This window comes from Entelurus aequoreus, linkage group LG10 (genome assembly GCF_033978785.1).
Source record: "Entelurus aequoreus isolate RoL-2023_Sb linkage group LG10, RoL_Eaeq_v1.1, whole genome shotgun sequence".
In the NCBI taxonomy this organism is placed as follows: Eukaryota; Metazoa; Chordata; class Actinopteri; order Syngnathiformes; family Syngnathidae; genus Entelurus; species Entelurus aequoreus.
Genome location: NC_084740.1, coordinates 9,924,015 through 9,938,030, shown reverse-complemented (window position 1 = coordinate 9,938,030; position 14,016 = coordinate 9,924,015). Strand labels below are relative to the sequence as shown.

Below are 14,016 nucleotides of genomic sequence, written 5' to 3'. Positions count from 1 at the left end.
CGTATTTTCCGAACCATAGGGCACACAGGATTATAAGGCGCACTGCTGATGAGCGGGTCTAGTCAGGTTTTTTTTCATACAAAAGGCGCATAGGGCACATTAAAAAGGGTCATATAATTTTTTTATTTTTTTTCTAAATGTAAAAGACTTCCTTGTGGTCTACATAACATGTAATGGTGGTTCTTTGGTCAAAATGTTGCATAGATTATGTTTTACAGATCATCTTCAAGCCGCTTTCTGACAGTTGCTTCAGGATGCGCCGTTTTGCGGGCGGTCGTATTTACGTGGCTCACCTTCGGCAGCGTCTTTTCTCCGTCATCTTTGTTGTAGCGGTGTAGCGTGCAAGGACGGGAGTGGAAGAAGTGTCAAAAGATGGAGCTAACTGTTCTAATGACATTTAGACTTTACTTCAATCAATAACGGAGCAGCATCTCCTCATCCGGAAGCAACAACACCGGAAATGTGTCCCGTGAAAAAACGTCCGACCAGAACTCTCTGATTAACTAAAGTTCCTTGAGTGAATAATGTAAACTCACTACACCGGTATGTTTTAGCGCTTTCATGGCGAGTTTACTGACAAATATAAGTAAGAACTTTACACTACTTTATATAAGAAATGGCAACAGCGGAGGATGAATGTCCCTTAACAAGAAGATAAGAGAAAAAGAAGAAGCTTATCAACTATGGTGTCACCACGGACTACAAAGGCAGACACGCGCACATTTTTAGGACTAATGCAGATCCCAAATACAGATCAGCAGGTACCAGAAGGTAAGAAACGTTTCTTTTGCATAATATTGCGAAAGAAAACGCCAGATAATACGTTTGTATGTCTTACCTTATACACACACCATAATAATACTCGTATGTTGACGCACAATACAGTCCATCAAGCGGTGCGGCTTCATAGCTTACCAAAGTCAAACTAAAACATTCTGTGTAATGTTCTATATTTTCAATGGAACATATAAAATGTTGGTGTTTACTTGAGTCATATTGCAGTCTACACGTATCTCTTGTGTGACTGCCATCTACTGGTCACACTTATCATTACACCATGTACCAAATAAAATAGCTTCGAGGTCGGTAAGCACAACCAAAATTATTCCGTACATTAGGTGCACCGGGTTATAAGGCGCACTGTCGATTTTTGAGAAAATGGAAGGATTTTAAGTGCGCCTTACAGTTCGAAAAATACGGTAAGCTGGGATAGACTCCTGGATACCTGTAAGTCTAAACATGGCAAGTGGTCGGAAATAAACAAATCACATGTTTGCCAATCTAAACAGTGATATTTTAGGAAAAAAAAAACCATTCCATGTTTGATCTTTTTGTTTAGTACTAAAGTTAATTGAAAAATCGGGGCAAAAAGGAAACAAAAAATAATGAATGAATCCTACATTTTTTTACACCCTTCAAAAACTTTAAGGACTTTCATGTCCTTTAAAGATCATTCAAATGTCTTGATTTTTTTTTTAATTATCTGAACCTTTGTAGGATTTAATAAAGCATTTTGGGGTCACCCTGTATGACACAAACATTAAAGAAGAAGACACTTTCAAGCAAATACCTCCTAAAATACCTTTATGAAAACTCTTCCTTGTCACTTAATTTCAATATTGAATTAATCTTCATGTTTTGATAGTCCAGCCCTTTGTGACTTTACAAGATCAACATGCTGGAGTGCTTGCGACTCAACAAAGTGCTTTTGGATTCCAGAAGATCACATTGCATCACATGTCTAAAACTCCATCTCAGCTATAAATAACGATGGACGAGACATCCCTACTGAATATGCATATGTATTTTAGGGGTGACGGGTTACCATTAAAGCAGTTTTTTAACCTAAATACATTTTAGAATAAGCCCCTCTTAGCGCTAACTACACGAATGTTCATGTTAAATGAGCATAGATGGGCTTGAGACTTCCATTTGCCAGTCAGATAACAGTACCCATGGTTTTGAAAAAATAGGACAATCAATCAATCAATCAATGTTTACTTATATAGCCCTAAATCACGAGTGTCTCAAAGGGCTGCACAAGCCACAACGACATCCTCGGCTCAGATCCCACATCAGGGCAAGAAAAAACTCAACCCAATGGGATGACAATGAGAAACCTTGGAGGGGACCGCAGATGTGGGGTGGGGTGTGGTGGGGCGAGGGGCGACCCCCCCCAGACGACACATTTGGTACACTGCAAAAAAAGAGCTGACAAAACTTAAAGGCCTACTGAAAGCCACTACTACCGACCACGCAGTCTGATAGTTTATATATCAATGATGAAATCTTAACATTGCAACACATGCCAATACGGCCGGGTTAGATTACTAAAGTGCAATTTTAAATTTCCCGCAAAATATCCTGCTGAAAACGTCTCGGTATGATGACGTCTGCGCGTGACGTCACGGATTGTAGAGGACATTTTGGGACAGCATTGTGGCCAGCTATTAAGTCGTCTGTTTTCATCGCAAAATTCCACAGTATTCTGGACATCTGTGTTGGTGAATTTTTTGCAATTTGTTCAATGAACAATGGAGACAGCAAAGAAGAAAGCTGTAGGTGGGAAGCGGTGTATTAGCGGCCGGCTGCAGCAACACAAACACGTAGCCGGTGTTTCATGGTTTACATTCCCGAAAGATGACAGTCAAGCTTTACCATTGGCCTGTGGAGAACTGGGACAACAGAGACTCTTACCAGAAGGACTTTGAGTTGGATACACAGACGCGGTACCGCAGCTGCGGCTTCCAAACATTTGATCGCTTGCCCGTACGTGCATGCCGCTATGTGCATATCACGTACGTAACTTTGGAGACTTTGGGGAAATATATGTGCTGTATGAACTTTGGGGAGGTGAACGGTACTTTGGGCTGTGGGATTGAGTGTGTTGTGCAGGTGTTTGAGTTGTATTGGCGGGTTATATGGACGGGAGGGGGGAGGTGTTTGTTATGCGGGATTAATTTGTGGCATATTAAATATAAGCCTGGTTGTGTTGTGGCTAATAGAGTATATATATGTCTTGTGTTTATTTACTGTTTTAGTCATTCCCAGCTGAATATCAGGTCCCACCCGCCTCTCACAGCATCTTCCCTATCTGAATCGCTTCCACTGCCCTCTAGTCCTTCACTCTCACTTTCCTCATCCACGAATCTTTCATCCTCGCTCAAATTAATGGGGAAATCGTCGCTTTCTCGATCCGAATCGCTCTCGCTGCTGGTGGCCATGATTGTAAACAATGTGCAGATGTGAGGAGCTCCACAACCTGTGACGTCACGCTCATATCGTCTGCTACTTCCGGTACAGGCAAGGCTTTTTTTATCAGCGACCAAAAGTTGCAAACTTTATCGTCGATGTTCTCTACTAAATCCTTTCAGCAATAATATGGCAATTTCGCGAAATGATCAAGTATGACACATAAAATGGACCTGCTATCCCCGTTTAAATAAGAAAATCGCATTTCAGTAGGCCTTTAAGATAAGAAAATTAGATTTTATGAAAAATATACGAAAACCAGTGGAATTACCTGTCCATGAAGCTAGTTAATTTTACTTGATAAGACATCCTAAATTGACATGTGTACATCTCAAAATTTGCAGGACTTTTAAGGTCAAAATAAGTATTTTATTCTGAAAACTAGTGCTGGGCGATATACTCGATATATCGCGGGTTTGTCTCTGTGCGATATAGAAAATTACTATATTGTGATATTCGAGTATACGTTCTCACGCAGTTGCTTTTAGCTGCAGGGCATTAAACTGCATGCATTTCTCACTCTTTCCTGTCTCTCCTTCTCACAGAGACTTAATCCTCCTGTTGTCCTCGGGTCATTTTGACCCGCCACTGTGTTAAAAACCAAAAAAAAATCCCCTAAATGATATTTTTTTAACTTGAAATTGTATGACTTTTCCTAGATTGGCACCAACAGTAGAAAAGGGAAATGTTGCTTTTATTCACATTTCCATGTAAGCTGTACAAAAAAATTTACAAAGGTGGTCTTCGGGTCAAAATGACCCGTGAGTCACAAAGTGTTGAAATCAAAGTCACAGAGTTATTTATACATCACAGAATGTTACAATGTTTTAGTTGTTGTAGCTCTTTTTCTGTGGATTTCCAGAGATTATAAAGGTGCTGCAGATCACAGGGCCCCGAATTCTGTCTGTGCTGAAGCCATGAGTGTGCGTTATACCGCTGAAGAGGCTCTACAGCTGATTTTTTCAGATGTCCAGCAAGACAACTCTGATTCAGAAGAGGAAGTGGAGGATGTATCAGAAGAAGAAGATGGGGAGGAATACAATCCAGAGCATGATGAATCATCTTCAGAAGAAGAAAACCCTGAAGCTGAAAGAGAGACTTTCCTTTCAAAAAATGGTAAAAATAACATGGTCCTCAGCAGCATATGACCATCAAGGCAGGCATACAGAACAAAACATCATAAAGATGACCCCATGACCCACAAGGTATGCCGTTTCTCATGCCCATGACATTGTCTCTACATTCTACCTATTTATCACACCAGCAATTGAAAAATTAATCCTGGAGATGACAAATTTGGAGGGTTTTCGCAAATATGGAGACAGCTGGAAAAAGATGGATGAGACTGACCTGCAGGCCTACTTAGGGCTGCTAATCTTAGCCGGTGTATACAGGTCCCGAGGTGAGGCTGCAACTAGTCTATGGGATGCAGAGAGTGGAAGGCCAATTTTCCAAGCCACAATGCCACTCAAACTCTTTCACACCTACTCAAGACTGATAAGATTTGATGACCGTGAGTCAAGACCAGCAAGACGTGTGACAGACAAACTTGCAGCCATAAGAGAGGTCTGGGACAATGTAGTTCTTCTGAGCACACTGCACACAGATGGTGACGTTAGCGATCGTGAGGACAGGAAGCCAGTCATCAGCCTAGAATACAACCGCAACAAGGGAGGTGTGGACAACCTAGATAAGGTGATTGGAACATACAGCTGCAGAAGGATGACTGCCCGCTGGCCCCTGGTCATCTTCCACAACATCATTGATGTTTCCTCCTACAATGCCTTTGTGATTTAGAGAGAGATCAACCCGACCTGGATGTCTCAAGCAGAACAAGGGGGGGGGGGGGGGGGGGGGGGGGGGGGTGAAGCTGGGAAAGGCACTTGTAATTCCACTCATTGAAAGAAGGAAGCATGTCCCACGCACAGAAGCCTCAGCAGCAGTTGTAAAAGCTATTCAGAGTGCAGGAGCTCCTGATCAACCTGAGGATCCAGCTACCACAGCCACTTCCCCAGCTAGGGCAAGTAAGAGGAAGAGATGTCAGTTCTGCCCTCAAAAGAAGGACTGTAAAACAAATACTGTGTGCTGCAGGTGTAAGAAATATATCTGCAAAGGCTGCGCACTTGCATACTGCCCTACAACGGCCAATTAGGGTTAGTTAATTAGTTGAATGGGTTATGTTATTTTTCATATTTTTGTATTGTACATTGTCTTCAATTGTTCACTGGAGAAAGAAAAGAAAGAAACTGAGTCATTGGGTTGAATAAAATGCATTCAAAACGCACATTTGTTTGCTTTTCTTAAGCTATAGAAATGAAGTGAAGAGGGAAAACTCAGTTATTCACACATTTTGTGGTGAATGACAAGTTGTTTCTTCAAGCAAGATGAAATTTGGTGTTTAAATTCAATTAAGCAGCTTATATTAGGGGTTGAGTGAAGGTGGGTCATTTTGACCCCGAGGACACGGGGTGTATACAGGAAATGAGGACAACACAAGGGTTAAAACGAGCGCACCTTCTTACATACGTCAAATACTGTCACATGAGCAACGTCACACGCTCCCGCAGAGCAGACAGGTAGCGACATGGTAACGTTAGCTGTGATGCTAACAGCTAACGGTGTGGTTTGAATGGTAATACGAGAGAAAGAAGGTGGGAGTCTGGTAACAAATGGAGGAATAATTAATTCCCAAGAAAAACAGCACGGGGTCCATCGTCTGGCGGTGGTTTGGCTTCAAGCGGGAATATGTCTTTACATGTCAACATCTCCGTTCGGTGCCACACCAACTAAATGCCGAAGCAACTATTTCCACATCAACACCGTAGGACATATACTATTTGATATGCAGCTCATTTTTATGTGACACTTATTGAAATATCTTGTGTGTCATCATGCACAAAAGTGAGCTGTATTTGTTTTAAACTATTGTAGTGGCGTTCTGTACAAAAAGTGCACTTTAATTTAGTGTTGTTTTGAAATGTCATCTTAGTGACATCATTCACAAAAGTGCTTGTTTTAAAATGTCTCTGACAATCTTGCACTTTCTGTTTTGGAAATGACATGAATGTTTGTGCCACTGCTTAATAACTGTTTAATAAATACAGTTTTGCTAAATTGAGTTAGTTGTGATTTCCCTCTCTGCATGAAAGTTTAAAATGAGCATATATCAATGCAGTATGAACAAGAATGTTTTAATGTAGACCAGGGGTCTCAAACACGCGGCCCGCGGGCCAATTGTGGCCCGGGAGACGTTATTTTGCGGCCCCCACCTTAATATGAAAGTTTAATGTTAGTGCGGCCCGCGAGTTTTAAATGAATGGCGCTTGACAGCGTTGTGTGCGGAGCTGAAGAAATCTACCAATCACGTTGTGGTATGAGGCTCTCGACAATATCGAGGGCGTGCCGTGATGGCACTGTCATCAGTGTCCTCTAGAATCTGTCACCGCATCATCTTTTTCTCCATACTAACAGCGTGCCAGCCCAGACACATGTGGTATGAGGCTTCTAGAGACACACGCAGGTTATTGCAAGACATACTTGAGGAACAGCCATACATTTCACACTGAGGGTGGTCATATTTTATTTTATTTATATTTTAACACTGTTACAAATATGCGCCACACTGTGAACCCACACCAAACAAGAATGACAAACACATTTCGGGAGAACATCCGCACCTAAACACAACATAAACACAACAGAACAAATACCCAGAATCCTTTGCAGCCCTAACTCTTCCGGGCTACAAAAACACCCCCGCTACCCCTAACCCCGCCCAACTCAACCCCCCCCATCTCCCGAATTCGGAGGTCTCAAGGTTGGCAAGTATGCATTGATGTCACTTGCGTAATGCAAGCAGAGAAACATTTTGCCGCTTTTCTATGACACACGCTCTTCCTTCCTCCCTCCCTGCCTCCCTCCCTCGCCCGCCTGCTCGCTCCCGCCCCCGTTGTAAACAGTCCGGGCGGGGAAGACGAGCACTCCGCCGAAGGAGCGAGCGACAATACAAAAGTGTGGTGCACTGGACCCCAGCGCTGATACAGACGTGGTGATGTTAACCCGTTCGGGGCTAATTGTGCTACCGTAACTGTAAACTCCACCCCCCACCCTCCTCCCGTTGGCTCCAGACAGAGACGATTTTTGATGCAATATTTCTTTCACAGGGGCACCCCGACGTGTCTTATTTCATTTCATTTCATTTTTATTTATCTCCTTCATTGATGTGCATCTTTGATCGATAGACAATTATACCTCAATTTTTAAATTATACATTTACACACCAATGCCTGAGAAGGAGCAGGATGAAGAAAAATCTTATATTTTTCTGCCCCCTTCAACATAGTACGTAGTCTTACTTAATGATATCATATAAACAAACAATTACATCCAAATATAACGAAAACAAACAAAAAAACACAAGAAGTGCAAAACTTCATGATGTACAAAAAGAACAAAAAAAACAAAATAAGTAGTATACACCTCACAGGATGATACAAAACAAATACAAAACTAGGCAAAAAATAAGTAAAATAATAAATATAAAGCAAAATGTAAACAGTTATGGCTGTCCATATGATCTCATTGTTCTGTCCTTATATATTTTTTCAATTGGAATATATTTTTACAATCTTTTATCTCTTGTAAAGAGAATTCCATAGTTTAACCCCCACCACTGATATACACATTTGTTTTAAAGTTGTCCTTGAATACTGATGTTTGAAATGACCTTTTCTTCTATGCTCTTCATTCTCAGAAGTGATGACAAACATTTTTTGTAAATTTGCTGGTAATGTTTTACTTTTAGCCTTAAACATGACACATAATGTCTGTAACTTTACTAGCTCCTGTAGTTTCAATAAACCCGAATTAATAAATAATATGTTAGTGTGTTTTAAGTAATCTACTTTATGAATAATCCTTATAGCTCTTTTCTGTAGTTGATACAGAGAAAGTTGCGTTGCACAAGGAATATAATTTGAAACGTCATTATACAACTAGACATGCTGAGGAGTATGCAAAATACTAGGGGAGTGAACCGGGTTGCAAATTTTAAAACCAGTCTACTGAGGCAACAAGATTTCGTCAAGAAAGCAAGCGAAAAGAGCGATGCAGCAGTCAAAGCTAGCTACATGGTGAGTGAGATGGTTGCTAGGGCGGGAAAGCCATTCAAAGGAGGTGAATTCATTAAAAAGTGCATGTTAGATTTTTTTTAAGAAATCTTTTCTTGCGGCCCAGCCTCACCCAGTTTCTGCATCCAGTGGCCCCCAGGTAAATTGAGTTTGAGACCCCTGATGTAGACACATAGAATCATCATACTGCTGTGATTATATGTATCAAGGCTAAGGCAAAAATATCGAGATATATATCGTGTATCGCGATATGGCCTAAAAATATTGAGATATTAAAAAAATATTGCCATATTGCCCAGCCCTACTGAAAACCATCTATATTCAACTTGCAATTCTTAAAATAAGCATCATTGGGATGTTGCAGAATCTTCAAACACAATTTTCTACGTGAGAGGAAAGACCATGTTCTCAGTTTTAACGTCCATCCATCCATCTTCTTCTGCCTATCCAAGGTCGAGTCGCGGGGGCAGCAGCCTAAGCAGGGAAGCCCAGACTTCCCTCTCCCCAGCCACTTTGTCCAGATCCTCCCAAGGGATCCGGAGGAGTTCCCAGGCCAGCCGGGAGACATAGTCTTCCCAACATGTCCTGGGTCTTCCCCGTGGCCTACTACCGGTCGGACGTGCCCTAAACCTCTCCCTAGGGAGGCGTTCGGGTGGCATCCTGACCAGATGCCCGAACCACCTCATCTGGCTCCTCTCGATGTGGAGGAGCCGCAGCTTTACTTTGAGCTCCTCTTGGATGGCAGAGCTTCTCATCCTATAACTAAGGGAGAGCCCCGCCACCCGGCGGAGGAAACTAATTTCGGCCGCTTGTACCCGGGATCTTGTCCTTTCGGTCATAACCCAAAGCTCTTAGGTGAGGATAGGTGAGGATGGAAATGTAGATCGACCGGTAAATTGAGAGCTTTGCCTTCCGGCTCAGCTCCTTCTTCACCACAACGGATCGATACAGCGTCCGCATTACTGAAGACGCCGCACCGACTCCGAGGTACTTGAACTCCTTCCCATGGGGCAAGGTTTCCTCCCCAAACCGGAGATGGCATTCCACCCTTTTGGAGGTGCTGATTCCCATCCCAGTCGCTTCACACTCGAACCGATCAGTGAGAACTGGAGATCCTGGCCAGATGAAGCCATCAGGATCACAAAATCTGCAAAAAGCAGAAACCTAATCCTGCAGCCACCAAACCGGATCCCCTCAACACCCTGACTGCACCTAGAAATTATGTCCATAAAAGTTATGAACAGAATCAGTGACAAAATTTACTAAAAAAGACAAAATATAATTACCCATGCTAAAATTATGATTATTATGACAAAAGATAAGCACAGCTATTAAAACTAGGCACATTTCTAGAAACACAATTTTAAATGTTGCTAAGTGGCAAATAATTTGCAGTATACTTTCTGCAGATGAAGGTTTTGGTTGTCCTGTACGGATGTTCTTTGGACCTCACTGTCTTTCCTACAATGTGTCTATCAGGGCTCAGAGGCAGTGTATTGTGAAACCTGTGGACGACGTTAGCATTCGTTGTCACTCACTCATGTGCCGCTTTGCCTCATTGTTATCACTTTGGTCTGCTTGTTTTCAGGTGTTCTTGAAAAAAACGTGGAAGGAGAAGCAGAAGCTCTCACAAAGGCTAAGACCCTTTATAAATCCTGTACCAATGAGAGTGAGTAAGGAGCCTTCCAGTGATCTTAACTGAGTTTTTTTGCTGTTAAAAATTCAAAGTTATACAGTAAATTATAGGCATGAAGTCATGCATGTTAGGCTATTTTCAGACAATTGTTAATAGGTGTGCATAGGAATGTGAATGGTGGTTTGTCTGTGTGAACCAATGTACCGTATTTTTCGGACCATAGGGCGCAGCGGGTTAAAAGGGGCACTGCCGATGAGCGGGTCTATTCAGGTCTTTTTTCATACAAAAGGCGCACCGGATTATAAGGGGTCATATTATGATTTTTTTACATTTTAAATTAAATTTAAAACACTATCTTGTGGTCTACATAACATGTGATGGTGGTTATTTAGTCAAAGTGTTGCATAGATTATGTTTTACGGATCATCCTTAAGTAGCTTTCTGAGCGTGTCTTCAGGATGCGCAGTTTTGTGGGCGGTCTTATTTACGTGGCTCACCTTCGACAGCGTCTTTTCTCCGTCATCTTTGTTGTAGCGGTGTGGCATGCAAGGAGAGGAGTGGAAGAAGTGTCAAAAGATGGAGCTAACTGTTTTATTGACATTCATACTTTACTCAAATCAATAACAGAGCAGCATCTCCTCATCCGTGGCTCACTAGTGCAACAACAACGCCGGAAATGTGTCCCGTAAAAAACCGTAGGAAAAATGGCGAGTTTACTGACAGATATATTGTAAGTAAGAACTTTACACTACTTTATATTAGAAATGGCGACAGCAGAGGGTGAATGTCCCATAACAAGAAGATAGAGAAAAAGAAGAAGCTTATCGACTACGGCGTCGTCACAGAGTACAAAGGCGGATGAGCGCACATTTTCAGGACTTATGCAGATCCCAAATACACATCAGCAGGTACCAGAAGGTAAGAAAAGTGGCTTTTGCATAGTGGTTAAAGGTAAATGGGTTATCTTGTATAGCGCTTTTCTACCTTCAAGGTACTCATAAGCGCTTTGACACTATTCACCCATTGACACACTGATGGCGGGAGCTGCCATGCAAGGCACTTACCACGACCCATCAGGAGCAAGGGTGAAGTGTCTTGCTCAAGGACACAACGGACTAGGTTGGTAGAAGGTGGGGATCGAACCTTATGTGCGCCTCATAGTCCGAAAAATACGGTAAGCTGGGATAGACTCCTGGATACCTGTAACCCTAAACGTGGCAAGTGGTCGGAAATAAACAAATATAATTTGCATCACTGCTATTTTCCAAGGTTTAATTGAGAAAAGAGGGGGTGTGCCTTTGCTCAAAATGCTTCCTGATGTGTTTGAGTGGCCAATGGCTGTAGACAACTGGGACACGGACTATGGTAAAAAAAAAAAAAAAAAAAACTTTTTAAATTCTGTTTTTGTGAAGCACATTCTATCCACAGATTTGGACATTTTCTAACTGTGTGTTTTTTTGGCAGGTGCAACATGGAGACTGGAGGACGTCATTGCTAAGTTGAATGTGAAATATAGACGTGAACTCTTGGTTGTCATGTTTGTCTCTACCGACGACAAGGACTCCAAGTCGCACATCATTCATGTAGGTGTGCAATAACTCTCGACTGTATTCTCTTTCCTCACTTTCAGATAAAATAAGAGCTCTGATAGCTCTGACATGTATAAATAAATGGGAGTGTTTTGGTTTTTGGCAGTTTGACCAGCAAAGCTTGGGCCTCTGGACCAGATCTCACTATGCTTGTAACGGTTCCTACGAAGAGGTGAGTGTAAAGTTTGTACGATAATTATTTATATTTTTATTTGCTGTCAAAGAGCAGCTTCATGTTCTCATTTTGGCCCGAGCCACTGACTTTGAGCCCTTTTTTTTTTATAAAGCCTGTAGTAAAGCTGTGAATGTTGGGCCTTTATTTTTCCGTCTAGCTGCTCAGGGTGAAAATCACCAACATGAATTTGCCATCTTTGGAAGTAGTATCCGAGCCAGAATGGCGGCAGTCAGAATGTCTATTCCGTTCAATAGCTGAGAGTCATCCTCTCAACCTTGTAGTGATGAAAGCAATTATCATTGTACAAGTATTGAATATGTCACTGTTTTTTAAATTATTTTCCTTCCTGCAGGCATTACATTCACACAGTTAAAGTGTTTTGAAAAAGTCCCTGCCTACATAACACTTTTTGCATTTCAGGACAGTCAGAAGCCTGGAATCAGCTAACTAAGCATACATTCTGACGCCTCTGTTTGTTAATTTAGTGACAAATTGGATTCACAGTACATGTGTGTGTACTGTAGTGGATTGTCCGAAGCTTAAGCAGGCAACAAAAGTAGTTTAGTACAACAAATTTATTTACCCATTATCAGAAGTGCAGGTTGAATTGAGTTGGTCGTGCAGACAAACCACAAGTTACTCCGGAGCAAACAAGACACACACAAGCCAAAATCACTCCCTCCTGGTCCGGACCAATATAAACAACTAATGCACGCGTGCTTTTGTGGAATCGGCCGTCTCATAACACACACACGCAGGTCATTCTTACTCATATAACGGCGATTAACCCGTTTAGCGGAGCATACCCTGCTTTTCCTTCCTGACCAACACGGATAACAGCCTAAGGCGCTGTAGAATCACCAGGAATCACCCCCCAATCCTACAGTACATCGTGTCTGGTCAGTCCATATAGTTTCACCAAGGCTCTACCATATGGAGCCCTTACTCTATCCATCTATACTGCAGCAAATTTCCAAATTCGTGACAACTTGCCTCAGTTGATCTCCTTTACCGGAGTCACTGAACGATCACCTTATATCAGGCTTTTTACCCGGCTGCAGCTTCCACATAGACAGATACATAGGACCTTCATAGACGTCATAAATTTGTGTGGGCCAAATGTCACACCAGTTTAGCCAACCTTGCCTTAAATTTCGCTGTGTCCAACTCCGGCTAACCATGTACTTGCAGAAAAAAGCATCCTCTGCCAACAACGACAGAGGATGAAGAGGTTAAAAGAAATTTTTCGTCTCACATCGTCTATGTTTCTACACTCCAAACCACCAAAATTCTATCAACAATCCCCATTTGTTAAAAACAAGAGATTACAAGTTTTCAACAAACACACAGACAAATGATCACATATAAAACAACTCAATCCAACCATAATTTACCCCATTCCAGGTTGTTTTTGGAGAACCTGACTAAACCTATCTTTTATCAAAAATAGATTCAGCAATTAGTCTTATCGATCCGGCTCTCTCCAGGCAGAAAATGTTTACACTTTAAGCAAAACGCTTACCTTGTATTAGATGCGCGCGTGCAGCACACTGTCTGCCTGACAGAGAGAGCGAGAGCGGCTGTCGACCTGTAGCTTCTAAACCATCCTGTTCGTGACGCCAATTTGTGTAGTGGATTGTCCGAAGCTTAAGCAGGCAACAAAAGTAGTTTAGTACAACAAATTTATTTACCCATTATCAGAAGTGCAGGTTGAATTGAGTTGGCCGTGCAGACAAACCACAAGTTACTCCGGAGCAAACAAGACACACACAAGCCAAAATCACTCCCGAGTTCCGGTCTTCTGCCATTTTTTATATGTCTGTTGTGCGTCATCGTTCCTTATCGAGTGCGTCAATTTCTTGTTTGCTTTTCCTATCTGTTCCATAACAACTCGAATCCTTTAGATAGTCAACACATTCTGTAGACAGGTTGGCACGACTTAATATTCACTTTTGTCCCACAACTGGTCCATTCAATGGCACAAAATACAAGAGTATTGAAAATGAGCGGACATTCTTAAAAGACAAGAAATATAGGTCAAAAGGTCAGAAATTCTACTACAGTACAAAACCCAAAACCAGTGAAGTTGGCATGTTGTGTAATTTGTAAATAAAAACAGAATACAATGATTTGCAAATCCTTTTCAACTTATATTCAATTGAATAGACTGCAAAGACTAGATATTTAACGTTCGAACTGAAAAACGTGTTTTTTTTTGCAAATAATCATTAACTT

At 41.8% G+C, this 14,016-nt stretch overlaps 1 protein-coding gene across 3 annotated transcripts in view; it reads left to right on the top strand.

Moving 5' to 3' along the window:
- LOC133658222 (neprilysin-like) overlaps window positions 1–14,016 on the top strand; it is a 160,044-nt gene that overhangs the window by 89,566 nt on the left and 56,462 nt on the right. For all 3 annotated transcript variants that reach the window (XM_062060006.1, XM_062060004.1, XM_062060005.1), the window contains 4 exons: window positions 9,970–10,050; window positions 11,287–11,382; window positions 11,482–11,600; window positions 11,713–11,778. In XM_062060006.1, the coding sequence (XP_061915990.1) occupies window positions 9,970–10,050; window positions 11,287–11,382; window positions 11,482–11,600; window positions 11,713–11,778 (362 nt within the window). The remainder of the gene's footprint in view (window positions 1–9,969; window positions 10,051–11,286; window positions 11,383–11,481; window positions 11,601–11,712; window positions 11,779–14,016) is intronic.